This window comes from Eurosta solidaginis, chromosome 1, assembly GCF_040869045.1.
Source record: "Eurosta solidaginis isolate ZX-2024a chromosome 1, ASM4086904v1, whole genome shotgun sequence".
Taxonomy (NCBI): Eukaryota; Metazoa; Arthropoda; class Insecta; order Diptera; family Tephritidae; genus Eurosta; species Eurosta solidaginis.
In genome coordinates this window covers 360,137,189-360,153,763 of record NC_090319.1, presented here as the reverse complement: position 1 = coordinate 360,153,763, position 16,575 = coordinate 360,137,189, and the positions used below count along the sequence as shown (strand labels likewise).

Sequence of the window (16,575 nt, the reverse complement as noted above, 5' to 3'; positions counted from 1 at the left end):
TTCTGACTAAATAATGAGTTATCATACAATTGAACAAAAGAAATAATCAAATATGAATACTTTTGATGATGAAAAACTAAAAAGCATTTTTCGATCACTTTTTGGAATCATTTTTGAAGTCCTTTAATGACTATATTTTAATATTTCATAAGAACAAAAAGAATAATCAAATATGTTTACCTTTGATGATCAAAAACTGAATATGTATAGTTTTTCAATCACATTTTGGAAATAAATTTGAATCAAATGTGTTTACTTTAGCTGATCAAAAATTTATAATCATTTTTCATTCAACTTTCTGAATCTTTTATGAATATATTTGTTGACTGAATAATGAATTTTATACTTGTTGAAATTTTACTTTTCATTAAAAATTTTTTTCACATACACATATTTTTTCAATCATGAAGCTAGGAAAAAATATATAAAAATTGTATTACTTATGCAAAAGATATTCTTCAAGACAATAATAATGTAATGCCGCTCGTGAACGAAGATTTCCCCAACCATTTCTCCCCTTCAGCTTCCCAGAAAATACATAATGATTGGACAATACATAGGTTGTGAGCTATTTGAACCCCAGGTAAGTGAAACTATCTTGACATACCTGGATACGGCTTCAACATCCCGTATCATATCCGTATTTTAAGATGCAGACGATAATGCTGATGTTGGATGTTGTAGTCGCATGTGTATATCGGTCAAGTTTGTTTGCGAGTTAGCTGTGGTTCGAATAGCTCACTTTCGCATGCTTTCTTCCCCTTATGAAATAAGATTATTATGTAGTATCATATCTTGAATGAGATATGAAGAATAAATGCATTATAATGGCATTCAAAAATGATTCAAAAATCTCAACCAAAACGATTGAAATATGTTCACGAATATGATTAGAAAATGATTGTGAAAAGCAGTCAAATATTACTCTAAAACTATTAAAGCTCAATTTTACAATGATATCAAATATGCATAAAAAGCGTTTCGAAATAGGAATCATAAATGATTATTCAGGAATAATCACATTTATGGTACATTTTTCTCCCGACGATACGTTAATTTTCGAACAGAAAATGCTTTTAAATTTGAACGTTTTTAATCATCTTGGGGCATGATATTTAAATATTTTTTGATCAAAATTTTCAAAAAATGCTGGCTGGGATATTTTTCAAATATTTCGGGCTGATATTGGATTCATAATTATGAGCACTCCGAGAATGTTTGAGGGGAGGTTGACGGAACGTTGCATACGCATGTATGCAGGGAAGAAGCTAAAGAGTAGTAATCAGGAAAGTAACTCTCGAGTAATCCAGACGATTGTGGAAGCATACGCCAGTGATGCCGATCAGTTTTTTATCATGGATTTTTCGACATACTAACATACCCAACCGGGAAGATAATGCTGATATTTATAGAATACATATAGGACCAAAATAGGGGACATAGATGCCTTTGAATCTAATTTTTGTAATGGGGCTCTATGAAGAAATAAAGCTTTTTTTGCGTTTTTTAAACAAAATGAACTATGTCTATTTGCAATAACACGTGCGATGCGTCGCTCCACCGGTCCGTCAACTTATTTCGCGTATGAATACATTTCTTAAAAATTTGATCTGGCAGAACAGCAAGCCGATTGTTGTACAATGTAATAAGTAGATGCAATTATTCACACTTTGTATGGAGGAAAATGACAAATGATAAGCAGGAAAGCCGTAAAAACTACCCCGGTAGCTGAATATGGCTGAATAGAATATAAGGTTAATTACTGCAGAAAGACTTAAAGCCTTTGGGCACATTGAGCGCAAGATTTATGTACATACTAGCAGTATAGCGTCATCTAATATAGGGCGAACAGACTACATGGTCCCGTGTCTGAGCTTCGAAAGCGATCTTGGAGCCACAATGGAGTGGGAGAATTGGCACATGACTGCGAAAGTGGCAGAACATACTTTATGCGTGCCTTGGTTACAAATTGACGTAGGGGTTGAGTCTGTTACTATGTTGATCCTAAAATAAGCAGATTACAGAGGCGCTAAATCACTAAAGTGTCTTTCGGGCGAGAATTGTTGCCGTAAAGAAGCGTGTTTAAGTTGATAGTCAGGCGACCATTAAAGCAATAATTTCACACAGTACACTTCACAAAGAAGTGTCTTGGAATGCAACCAAGTATTGGGGAGGCTTTCCTCACGCAGAACCCTACATCTATACTTGAGTTTTAAAAACATCTCTGGTTTTCGAATGTTTTTGAAAACATTTTTGAAATTTGTTTGCAAAGTTTATGATAAAAAATGTATCAAAGTTTTCTCAAAAATTAACATAAATAAATAAATAAGTAAATAAATTATGACAGTTTTATTTCTACCTACATATGCCTAAAAGGCCTTTCGCTACACACTTTTTTTTAATTTTTATGCAAATATTTTTCTTACCTCTTTTGTTCTCCTTTCAGAGCTTGGGCTTTCCTATAGCATCTTTGGTTGCAAACAATCGTACCAATGCGGAATTGCACTACCTGCAGGGCAGCCCCTGCCCCACCGATAGTAAAACGCAACTTTCCTCAGGCATTGAATTTTACTGTGATATGCGTGCTGGTCTGGTAAGTAATCCTATATGTACTATTAATCGAAACTTATGTGTACCATTGTACTTTTATACAATGTAAATTGATGATTAAAAGTTGAACAATTTGTTGGGATTTTGTTGAGTACTGCCGTATTTTTTTTAATTTTACTTGTAATGGCTTTTCACATCAATTTAATCCACTATTGTTTGTGTCGCGGAATTCACGCATGCGTCATTAACGTCGTTTAATATTCGATTTACGTTGAGTAGTGCATAGGGAAATGTCAAGCATTTCATGACAGTTTTCGCTCCAACAAACAGTGTTAACAGCTGTAGGGCTGAGCTAATGTTAAAGCATGCATGAGTAGCGGTGTTTCGTGTGTATGCTATTCAAGTCAACTCATGTGAACATATGGACAAATCCCAAAATGGTTACGTCAAAAACAGTGAAATCAACTTTGATTTTGAGGTTTGACAGTGCACCTACTGGTAAAGTGGCTCTTTAGAAAATATACACTTTTTAAGTGAAACATGTTCGTATTTGTATATTCAAATACATGGTTTGAATGGGATCTATTGCGATTGAGCTACAAAATTGCAACCTCACCGATAGTTCACAGAGCTGTCGCAATGCAAAAAAAGTATACAAAAACAAGTAAGCAAGGCTAAGTTCGAGTGTAACCGAACATTACATACTTAGCTGCCAAATTACAGCTTGCAAAACTTTTAAATTACCTTCTTTTAAAAGTGGGCTGTGCCACGCCCATTGTCCTAAATTTTACCAATTTTATATTTTGCGTCATAAGGTCAACCCACCTACCAAGTTTCATCGCTTTATCCGTCTTTGGTAATGAAATATCGCACTTTTTCGGTTTTTCGAAATTTTCGGTATTGAAAAAGTTGGCGTGGTTATAGTCCGATTTCGTTCATTTTAAATAGCGATCTGAGATGAATGCCCAGGAACTTACATACCAAATTTCATTAAGATACCTCAAAACTTACTGAAGTTATCGTGTTTACGGACAGACGGACGGCCGGACGGACAAGGCTAAATGAATTTCTTTTTTCCCCCAGACCAATTTGATATATAGAAGTCTATATCTATCTCGATTAGTTTATGCCGTTATGGGGTACCGTTATGCGAATAAAATTAATATACTCTGTGAGCTCTGCTCAGCTGAGTTGTTGACAAAAATGTATAGGCGTGTTATCAATTTATTAACAAAAAGTTATCGATTTATTATGGCGGCCACCGTGGTGTGATGGTAGCGTGCTCCGCCTACCACACCGTATGCCCTGGGTTCACACCCCAGGCAAAGCAACATCAAAATTTTAGAAATAAGGTTTTTCAATTAGCAGAAAATTTTTCTAAGCGGGGTCGCCCCTCGGCAGTGTTTGGCAAGCCCTCCGGGTGTATTTCTGCCAAGAAAAGCTTTCACTGAAAACTCATCTGCCTTACAGATGCCGTTCGGAGTCGGCATAAAACATGTAGGTCCCGTCCGGCCAATTTGTAGGGAAAATCAAGAGGAGCACGACGCAAATTGGAAGAGAAGCTCGGCCTTAGATCTCTTCGGAGGTTATCGCGCCTTACATTTATTTTTTTTATTTATTAATCGATTTCTTATTAAAAATTGAATTTAATATGTGTCTAACCTTTGATGATTCGACGGGCGAATAGGTTTTTTAGTTAAAAATTTGGGAAAAATTTAAACAACGTGACATCAGGACGGACAAGGAGACAGCTGTTTCGATTATACCTTGTAAATCTCTTCAAAGCCTTTTCTCCCGGGAGTGGGATCCGAACCCGCACTCCTACGATAGTTGAAATGGTTACGAACGCATTCAGCTCCGTCATGCCTTAGCTTTTTTTTTATATAATTATATTATTTGTTATTTTTGTGGACTGTATGTTATGTTATTATTTTTAGAGAGAGGTCGCTATGTACCTGTTATACCTTTTATGTATTTATTAGGGGCGAGCACTGGGGGCTCTAAGGTATTGGCTGCGGGTTGAGCCATCTTATTTTGGTTTGAAAAACCCCGCTTTGGGATAAAAAATTTAAACTATGTCTTTAGAATATTTCACTAACCAGTTGAGAATTACAAGCACACTCAATGGCTAATGAAACAAACGTACGAAAAATGGTCATAGTTTAAGTCACTTAAACAATATGTTATCGATTTGTAATTAGCTCTTTACCGATTTGTGGCTGAAAATTTCTCGATTTCTTATCGTAGTGTTACCAATTTGCTATCGGCTTGTTATCAGTTTGTTAACAGCGACTAATCGGTTTGTTGTGAAACTGATACCGATTAAACTTCAATATTCAATCTATGACACATCTGTTACCCGTCGATAAAAAGCCGATAAAAAACGGAATACTGGCCAATAATAATTCGCTAACAATAATTTGCCGATGAAGCTCTTCTCATAAAGTCCGAAATTATAATTTCTTGATTAAGTTACCTCTGTTTTGGGTTACCCCTGGGCGAATTCTAGTTAATTCAAAAAGATTACTTTTCTAGACGTATACCTGTTTTTTTTTTTAACGGTACTTCACTAGTACTTGATACTCACGCTTTATTCTCCGAAGCAGCGTCACATTCCTCATCGTATCAGTTGTTTTTGCGGACTCGATGGAAATCTAAAGTGTTAGGAGAACCGGTAAATAATAAGAGAGGAATATGCTCGATTACATCGTCAGGTAGAAGATTGCTCTAAGTGAGCAGCTGTGAAAGCCGAATCGAATAATGATCAGCTGTATGTTACGTGAGCAGCTTTTCGACTAAAAACTTTCCTTGTGTTAAAGCATGCACTTTGCCCATTGAACAGAGACGTTTGCGTCTCCTGGGTTCAACAAGGTAGTGGTCGAGTCGAGTGACTGAAGCTATGCGCGTGGTCAATAACTATGTGATCGATTCGGTTTCGGGTGCTTCGATTAGAAAACTGTCAAGAAGCTTGGCTTAGCTTTTTATGCTGGAACCTGATTCTGAAGATGAACATATTTCAAGCGGCGGCAAAGTTAAAGAACCCCAACCCGATAGTAGATATTATATCATGCATGTTGAATTTTCTTGCTTTTGCACCAAGGCCTCTTCATTGTAGACGCTTGTGTTAAAGACGGCAAGTATTATTTTGATGGATGGAGGGAATAGCCATAATGTGCCTTCGTATCATCTATGGGTAGCCATTAATAAATATTTGAAAAACTTCCAATTGATGCTGACCGGGGATCAATCCGTTCAACTATCAAATCTCTACGGATTTTTAGAATAATTATCTTACTGCCTTCGTCGTATTTTCAGGCTAACTACGTTGGTTCTTTAGTTCTTCACAAATAGTTAACCTAATTTCTTACTTCCTTAATTAGCACGGGTTCCGCTAAGAGTACCTCCTAGAAAGGTCCGCAAAACTTTAGAAGAATTGCGTAATTTTGATTGCACCGTCGTTTATATTCGAACGACTAGGAGAGGTCCTTCTGAACTTTGACTGAACTAATGATGCTCCGACGGCCGCTGGTCCGTCCCGCCAATTTGTAGGAAATTTAAAAGCAGTGCGACGGAAGACAAATTTGGTCTAAAATCTCTTCGGGGGTTATTGCAACTTAAATTTATTTATTTTAATGATGCTCCTCAGCATCATTTTGCAAATCATTTAGTTATTAAAAATTGCTTCAATTGGATTCAAGCTGGGTTGATCTCAATTCGCACCAACAACGCACCTGGATCTTTTATTGTACTTTTACTTAATAACAAAAAATGTGACATTCACCATTGTTCACAATTCCAGTATGCTTTTTACATCGTGCACACAGTACTCTGTGCATTTGTTTGTGTAGAGTGAATATGGCTTCTGATCCGGTCAACACCACAGTAACGATTGTTTGTTATGAGTATTGATTGCCATTGTTACTGCAATTTGTTGTTGGGATTATTGCAGCAGTTGAATTGAAATTTAATATAGCTAACAACACCCGCTGACTGCCTCCCTTCATATTCAGGCAAACGAACCATGAATATTCGTTGTGTCATCTGTGAAAATTAAACGATTTACTTATAGGGTTAGTGTGCATGTGTGGGTGAGAGGGCGTATGCGCATTCTCAAAATCAGTTGACCTTTGAGGTTATGGCAGCCAGCTATGCCATTGTTTGAAAGCAATTTTGTGGTTCACATGAAAGTTCGTTGATGCCATATTTTAATTGTTTTAATATTTGAAGGTTAATTAATATGACCGAATATTTCAAATGTTTAATATTTGCATAAATAGAAAACAAAGTAAATATGTTTGTTTTTATTTTGCATGACCTCGTATTTGCAGTCATAATTGCCGAAATATATTTTTCGGCCTATTTTATAGCTTTATATTAAGTCGCTTTCATGTTTGCTCCCTCATTTCCATACGAATTTTTCGCCCACGGAAAAGTCTTTTTCGGTAACTTCCCGTTGAGCTAGACACTTGATACTCAGAGCATAGTTCAGATCTGGGAGACATTACAATGCAAGTAAAAAAAAAAATTCTCTAGCTTTCGCACGGATCGAGATATACAGAAAATTAATTTTAAAATGGAAATTTTGCGATCGACTTTTAACTAACTTCTCGGTGATCCAGAGACTTGAAACTTAGCACATAGTTTGCGAGTCGATGGAACTACAATTCATGGAAAACAAAATGCCGCCAGGTGGCAGACGAATCGAGATAAACGAAAGTTCCTGAAAAAACGCAGGGAATTTTGCGATCGATTTTTAAGTAAATTCCCGGTGAGCTGGAGACCTGAAACTTGGGCCGTGAGTCAAAACCCGGTGACAATGCAATATTTGATCAAAAAAGTTTCGCTTTGTGGCGCATGGATCGAGATATTAAGAAAATTAATTTTGATTTGGGAATCTTTCAATCCATTTTTAACTAACTTCCCGGTGACCTAGAGATTTGAAACTTGGCACACAGTTCGCGGCTTGGTGACAATAAAATCTACAGAAAACAAAATTTCGATAGGTGGTGCGCTAAGTGAGATAACTACAAATCCTTGAAAAACGAGGGAAATCTTGCAATCGATTTTTTAGTAACTTTCCGGTGAGCTGGAGATATGAAACTTGAGCCGTGAGTCAGACCCCGGTGACAATGCAATATTTTATCAAAAAAGTTTCGCTTTGTGGCGCATGGATCGAGATATTAAGAAAATTAATTTTGATTTGGGAATCTTGAATCTTGAAGGACTACCTTTATATAAATGGACCAAAAAATAGAAGGAAATTTTTCCTTTACTGCAGACATAATCTTGTTGAATTTTGATTAAACAACTTTGACAATAGCTCTTGTAAAATAATTTTGGGATTTAAAATTATAAAGGTAGAGTGCGTGTTTAAATTTTAAATAATCAATTAGTTAATCCCAAGTACATGGTTTGCCTTAAATTGAAAGATTGCGCTCCACATTTATAGTTTTAAATCCCAAAATTCTTTTACAAGAGCTATTGTTAAAGTTTTTTAGTCAAAATTCAACAAGATTATGTCTGTATTAAAGGAAAAATTGCCTTCTATTTTTTGGTCCATTTATATAAAGGTAGTCCTTAAATTTTTTTATCATCTTTTTATTACTCCCTTTATTTTATTTATGACAACGGTAACGCCATCCGCATACGCCGTAAGTTTGACGGGTCCTTCGTCGAATCATTTAAACAGTTGGTTTATAACCAGCGTTCAGCAAAGGTAACAAAACACCGCCTTGCGGCGTGCCCCTGCCCACTGATTTCAAGCCCTCATACAACCTCCATTGTGAAGTAAGTAATCTTCCTGTAATTAAACATGTAGGCAATCCGCCTGATTAAGGCTGGAAATACCTCAACGTAATTAAGACCACTCTAAATCACCCGTATAGAGACACTGTTGAAAGCCTAGGAAATGTCTAGGAAGCCTCCTAAGGCGTACTCCCTATACGCCAAGACTTTCTTTGTGTCCCTAACCACCCTATGCACTGCCGTGCCTACCGACTTGCTTTGGTGTACGATTGTTGTGTTTTCATCCATTTTTGTCATCTATCAGCTTTTAAAAGATTTTGAGCAAGAATAATGTTAAGCTAATGGGCCTATATTTTTTGGACTAGATATGACCGATCCTCCCCGCCTTTGATAGAAAAACACACGAGCAGTTCTTCAACAGTGTGATACATGATTTAGTCTTATGCCCCTATTGAATATTATTATACCTTTCATGAACTTGAAATGGTATATTAACTTTAGTCCGATGTTTGTAACGTTGAGAAATATTGAAGATAGACTCACCATTAAGTATACCGAATTGATCAGGGCGACGAACTGAGTGGATATAGCCATGTCCGTCTGTCCGTCCGTCTGTCTGTTTGAACGCAAACTATTTCTCAAGTTTTGAGATATCTCAATGAAATTTGGCACAAGGATGTATTTTTGTATTATATTAGACATTTGTCGGGTTCGGTGGGATCGGACCACTATAACATATATCTCCCATACAAGCGATCGTTCAGATAGAAAGATTTTTGGCCATTTCTCCCTTAATTTAGAAAGTATAAACGCGAAAATCGTTGATATATATTTTAATACATCATAGAAGATTTTCTGAAAAAATCACTTTGATCGGAGCTATATATAGTATATATCCCATACAACCGATCGTTCAGATAGAAAGATTTTTGGCAATTTCTCCCTTAATTTCCAATATAAAAACGTTAAACTTAGTGATATTTATTCTAATATATCATAGGAGATTTTCTGAAAAAATCACTTTGATCGGAGCTATATGTATATAGTATATACCTATCCCATACAACTGATCGTTCAGATAAAAAGATTTTTGGCCGTTTCTCCCTTAATTTAGAAAGTATAAACGCGAAACTCGGTGATATATATTTTAATATATCATAGAAGATTTTCTAAAAAAATCACTTTGATCGGAGCTATATGTATATAGTATATACCTATCCCATACAACCGATCGTTCAGATAGAGAGATTTTTGGCAATTTCTCCCTTAGTTTCGAATATAAAAACGTGAAACTTGGTGTTATATATATTCTAGTATATCATAGAAGGTTTGCTGTAAAAATCATTTCGATCGGAGCTATATATAATATATATCCCATACAACCGATCGTTCAGATAAGGGGGTTTATTACCATTTTTTATTTTATATTTATCTTAATCGTTTAGGTATGTACATCTGTTCACTATATATATCTTATCTTATACATCCGATTATTTGGAGATTACGAACGGGATAAGCCCCATTCATGAAAGGTATGAAGTCTTCGGCACAGCCGAAGACAGTCCCGTCCTTACTTGTTTTCCATTGAGTTACAAACTAAAAACAACACTTTACACATCGTTCAATACATCGGGAGAAGGCAACATAAGGGGAAAATAAAAAAGAGACATGGAATTTAAAAAAGTAGCAAAATTGCAAAATAGCATATGAGAGCATGAAAAAAGCTGGTAAAGTTAAACCGAATAGCGGGTCAGTTTAACAGAAATTTCCTTAAATTTTTATTCATAGCAAAGAACTGTTATATCAACTTAGCCAAAATTTTTGATTCTGAATTCAGTTACTCCTTTCACCCTAAGAATACCAATGAAAATTGTTAAAATAACAGATTTCCGTCAACAATAGAGTAGCAGTAAGGCTGTTGATATGGCCAAGATTTCTATGCCACACCCTTCTTTTCAATTTGCCTAAATTTTCATTAATTGACAGGCATGCCAAGTTTCAGTGATTGACTTAATCTATTCAAAAGAAAGACTTTTCCAATGTCGCCTACTTTCTAAACTTCCCCTATATACCGAAATTACCCCCTTTGCACTGAATAACTCTATTATCTGCTGATTGGTGGATATTTTATCCAAATCGATCAGACAGGGAGTCAAAAAAGGAGTTGAAGAGTTCGGTGGACACACACTTACTGTAATTTTTACCACTTTTGATTAAAAGTTTGAGATTATCAATATACGTATGGGTGTCAAATTACAGTTTTAACGAATGTGTAAAACCAAAATCTGAGTTTGTTCAAGTGGTGCCCTTTTATAATATATACTCCCATTTTTATTAAATCTTTAGCATTAGCAATATGACAGCTATGCCAAGTTTCAATTTTGTGACATAAGAGGTTCAGGAGATATGCAAAATGAGATTAGCAATCTCTAAGGGAAGTGATATTGACATGCCATTCAATTCCCCCCATCTTTGTCCACAGAGACAACAACGGTGTTTAGCATCTTCCTGCCAAGTACTTTCGCCGTGGAAGTTTTACTAGGGCTTTTAGAAATATTCAAACATTTCGATTAATAAAGTACTCGATTACTGGATTTTAGATTTTTGTACGTTTTAAATCGAATTTCACTAATCGACGCTATTATTAAGATTATTCAAATACTTGCATTTTAACGATTATTCGATTTTCAAAATCAAATTCGATTTTGTATGAAGTGTTTAAACAAAAAAATTACGTATACGCCATGTATGCACCTAAATATTTCTTCTCTGTTGAATCTTTGTTAATTCGTTCGGTTAGCAGATATTGAAATATTGCATTTGTATGTCTCAAAAACTAATTTGCTAAAATAAAATTTTCAGAACTCTCCGATTCCAGTGAGAAAATTATTTGAGCAAAACCAAGAGTAAGAGTTTCAAAAAATGGTAAAAAATCGACATATTTCACAATTTTTCGCTCGTACTTGTCATACCTGATCTTTCTAAGATGAAAAGTACGTTCGAGTTGTTATGAGTGACAATCGGAATGGCACATAAGAGCTTAGAACCTCGATTTCTATGCAACTCAAAAAAAATGTATCTCATATTTTGCCCGTCTTGGCTCCAGTAATACGCCAGCAAAGTGTTTAAATGCCATTTTGGATACTCTTTGCATTATAAAAAAAAAATAAATGTAAGGCGCAAAAACCTCCGAAGAGATATAAGGCCGAGCTTCTCTTCCAATTTGCGTCGTGCTCGCATTTTTTTCCTACAAATTGGCGTGATGGGACCTGCTTGTTTAATGCCGACTCCGAACGGCATCTGCAAGGCAGATGAGTTTTCACTGAGAGCTTTTCATGGCAGAAATACACTCGCAGTGCTTGCCAAACACTGGCGAGGGGCGACCCCGCTTAGACAAATTTTCTTCTAATTGAAAAAACTTGTTTCTAAAGTTTTTGATGTTGCTTTTTCCGGGGCGAGGGGCGACCCCGCTTAGACAAATTTTCTTCTAATTGAAAAAACTTGTTTCTAAAGTTTTTGATGTTGCTTTTACCGGGGCGTGAACCCAGGATCTTCGGTGTGATAGGTGGAGCACGCTACCATCACACCAAGGCGGCCGCCTCCCTGCATTTCATTCATCTAATAAATCGCGAAAATGCAGATGATATTCACGAATACATACTTGAGTGACAAGAAACTAAATATATACAGGGGAGTGGCAGCTTTCATAGCAAGTTACATATCACCAATGCATTTTGTTTCAGAGATATGTCACCGCTAATTTCGTGATAACTAAGGATCAATTAATACCAGTAATGCTTTCGAACTATTTCGAAAATATTTAGTTCCGCCATTTCTTAAATCTCTTTAGAAATATTCCTGACCTACGATTAAATAATAACGGGCACTTCACGGGCTCATCTGCGATGTATGCAGCATTACAATCACATCGTTTTGTAAGAAAGCACCATTGAAACCTCATATGAGCAAAGAAGCCTTAAATGCTGCAAGTGAGTAGGAATAAATAATTGAGGTACATTTTTTAAGTCGTTTAAGAAAGCCGCTGCTGTTGTATGGGAGCATAAATGACAAGGGAAGTACCCTGAAAAAGTCCCCGCGCTCATCACAAAATACCACAAATTAATCCCAAAATTACTACGAAATAATATCCATAACTACCCAGAAATTATGGAGAAACTACCACGAAATTGTGCCTAAGATCATCAGGAAACTACGAAACACTGACCTCGAAAATATCTAGGAAGAATAACAACGTAGTCCCCATACTATCCTAAAATAGCCTCAAAATTATGCCGAAGCTATCTCGAAATAGTCTCCAAAACCATCTTGAAATTACCAGGAAGTAATCCTTACATGACCCAATAGAACCACGAAATAGCCCCCAAGATCATCAGGAAATAACCACGAATTGTCCCGGAAGAACCACGATATAATCCCCAACTGATCTCGGAAGTCTCTACAACCATCCCAATATGACCCGAACAGCTCCTTAAACCCCAAGTTACAACGAAATAGTCGCTTAAACCGTCTGCGAGTTACCGAAATCATCTCGAAATATCCATGGAAAGCAATGCCCTACTTATCCTACCGCACTGCTACAAAAAGCGAATCGTTCGTAGTTATTATTGTGCTTTTTGAAGCGCTCTAAAACAACTCATAGCACTACCAGAGCACTACTCTTACTTTTTATGCAATAGCTCTACTCTATAACCACCAATGACCAAGAATTGACAGAATGGAATAAACTAAAATACCGGTTGCACTCACAAGCTACAGCAACGGGTGACTATACCGAATATAACATGGTCGCGAAGTACTACAAAAAACTAATCAAATTTAAAAAGATTAAATATATGGAAAATAATATTGATATCAATAGCTCAGATAGCAAGCTAATGTGGAAGCATCTTAAGGATGCTGTAAACTTAACGGGGCCACAAGAAAAGATCTTGACGGTGATCGTAAAAGGTGTGACATATGATACACCTCGCGATATTGCTGAAGCATTGAATTCCTTCTTTATAGAAATTGAAGTTGTTCAGAGTCAGAACGACTTACAGCTAGGTCATGTTTAAAATTCGAAGAAATTACGGTTGAGGATGTTATACGTATAGCAAAAAGGTTCAAAAATAAAACTGGGGGAAAAATTTACTTTCAGAAGGCGTAATTAAAGATTCGGTATCATACATGGGTTTCTTCTATGCAACCGCTATAAACAAATCCATGACTACTGGAATAGTGCCAGACATGTGGAAAATTTCGACAATAGTACCAATTAGGAAAGTAAAAGATTCAATAATGGCAGAAGAACTAAGGCCGATAAATACATTGCCGAACATAGAAAAAATTCTGTAAATTGTAATAAAAAATCAACTGCTTAATTACTTAGAAAATAATAAAATCCTTATAAAGGAACAATCCGGAAGCACTCTTGCGAGACGGCGTTAAATTACGTCATATCTAGCTGGAAGGAAGAGCTGAGCCTAAAAAAACATATAGTAGCAGTTTTCATTGACCTGAAAAGAGCGTTCGAAACAGTTGATAGGAATATAATGCTCGATAAACTACAAAAAATTGGTATTAGGGAAAATGAATTGCAGTGGTTTAGAAGCTTCTTATCAGACCGGAAACAAAGAACAACCATCGAGTCAGTAGTCTCATCCGAGGCACAAGTGGACATAGGTTTACCACAAGGGTCGGTATTAGCACCAATCCTGTTCAACATTTACATAAACGATATATCATCAGCACTGAAATATAGTAAAATCAGGTTGTTTGCAGATGATGCGCTACTTGAAGTAAACGAAACAGACATTTCAATAGCAAGGAGCAAAACGCAAAAAGATGATGGACTCATTGTATAGATGGCTTTGCATTAATAAACTCAAGCTTAACGTTAACAAAACTAAGTGCATGGTTTTATCTAGGACGACCAATAAAGAATCACTTAATTTAGATCTAAAAGTAATGAATAAGAGTTTTGAGGATGTCAAAATATTTAAGTACTTAGGGATCCTGTTTGACAATAAACTGAGGTTTACGGATCATATTGATTATATTTTTGCCAAAGTGGGCAAAAAAAATGGATTTTGGAAGAGATCGTGTAAACTTATTAGTTAGAAATATAAGTTGAAAGTTTATATATCCATCATAGAACCGCACTTTTTATATTGCTCTAAAATATTCTTTATTGCCAATGAAACACAAGTAGACAGGTTAAAAATTATGCAAAACAAAGCTATGAGATTTATATTGAAAGTGAGGTACGACACTTCCATAAAGAGTATGCTTGATGCACTAAACTGGTTGAGTCTGAAACAGTTGCTATTTTACCATAGTATGAAATTTGTATTTCATATTAAACATGGTAAATTACCAGCCTACCTAAGTGAAAAACTTGTTTATTTGAATGAAACCCATTCTTACATAATCAGGGAAAATAATAATTTTAGATTACCTCTTCTCAAAACCGAAATGGACAAGCAAAATATATTTTACAAAGGCCTGAAAACTTAAACACCTTCAAAAAAAGTTTATTAGAATATTGCAAAACCCTTCCAATAAGATAAAATATTTTGTATCTGTATTTCATGTTACTGATCCTTGAGCGTACATGGCAATCCAAATAGACACAGAGGAACCTTATGCATCAGGTCAAATACATATATCGCTCGCAATCAAATTGGGAAAGAATTCCTGAAAATATCGTCCCAGACAAACAGTTGGAGTGTTCATGTGAATCACGTATATTCCTACAACAATGATATATTATAATTAATTATGTTTACATAAAAGCTGGTACAGGAAGGATTGGAAACACGTCCTTTCCAACCGTCCGATAAGAGTGGCTCATTCTGCTGAGCTGCTAGCTTTTGGGTTGACCGGAATCAAATGCATTCCGACAGCATAAATAATAAAACTGTGTAATCATACGTCTTGGAGTAGGGCAGGATTGAGAACACGTCCTTCCAATCTCCCAATGGGATGACTCCAAGACTCGCCCGTTGGGACCACCAGTTCCCGTGCTGATCGGAATCTCATGCATTCTGACACCCCAAACGCTAGAAATCATATTATTATTAAAATGTATTTATAATTTGTAATAATCTAAGTTTTAGGTTAAAACGCCGTAATAATAAATAAATAATAACAATAATAATATATTCACCCTATTTATATAATGTACGATTATTCGATTTCAACTAACCGAATTCTGAAAATCTAATATTAAAGCATTCGAATAATGCAAATATTCGATTAATCGAATATCACGAGTTTTAATTATTACCATTGTAGATGTTTGATTTTTCACATATGGGTATATATGTATGTACATCAGAAGCCACCCTCCTATATAACTGAAAGTGATTGCAGTGATTTGGCAGCTTGTTGGATCTACTTATTTCTGGATCCGACACAGTAAACACAAACAGCAGATCCGACCCCCTCCGTTAATTTGGAAACATTTGCGTACCCTTGCGCCAACCCTCCGGCTCTCATGTGGCGCCAAGATATCTGTCGAAGCGCATTCTCGGGATCATGTAGTCCGTTCACCCTATATTAGATGGCACTATCTGCTATGGCCATAAGGCCTGCACTCAAGCTGCCCCAGGGTCTTAAGCCATGTTTAAGTTGCTAACGCTATATTTTTTGGCCATTAGGTCTGCAAGTAGGATGTGCAGAATGACATGCATTGCTGCTTTCGTTGTAGTTTTCTGGGCTCACAGTAAAGTATGGGCTTGACAATTGCCGTGAATATGCAATTTGAGAGTTTGGGCGATAGACCTCACGTGCATCCTGGCACCCTCTTGCAGGCATACAAGTCTACGTAGGCTTTCTGCTTTCTCTGCCACATGGAGTTTCTACGACAATTCGCAGGTGTGAAATCTATGCCAAATCTATAGGGTGTAGGAAAGCAATAGGTTGATGAAAAAGTGTTCAGTTTTGCTCGCAGAGAAAAGTCGGTAATCTATCATTCTTCAAGTAGTGAGAATGAAAATATATAAAAAATATAAACATTTTCATATCATTACATCATTGCACTTACTTTATATTTTCTTTACAGGGTACTCCCATTTTACAGACAATCATCGATTGCCATTATCAATTCCAATGGGCTACAAACGTTATATGCCCTTCGCACATGTGTAATTTTAATGAAGAGACTTGCGAAATAATCAACGATGAGATTAATGTCAGCTACAATCTGAAACAAGCATCATTCACTGAGAATGGCAAAATAAAGGTGAGTGAGAAGACGCGTTGCATATAAACGTATCT

At 36.1% G+C, this 16,575-nt stretch overlaps 1 protein-coding gene across 1 annotated transcript in view; it reads left to right on the top strand.

The window, feature by feature from the left end:
* Positions 1-16,575, top strand: part of Lerp (lysosomal enzyme receptor protein) — a 311,988-nt gene that overhangs the window by 131,520 nt on the left and 163,893 nt on the right. The window contains exons 11-12 of the mRNA XM_067762778.1: positions 2,447-2,593; positions 16,361-16,540. Coding sequence (XP_067618879.1) covers positions 2,447-2,593; positions 16,361-16,540 — 327 coding nt within the window. The remainder of the gene's footprint in view (positions 1-2,446; positions 2,594-16,360; positions 16,541-16,575) is intronic.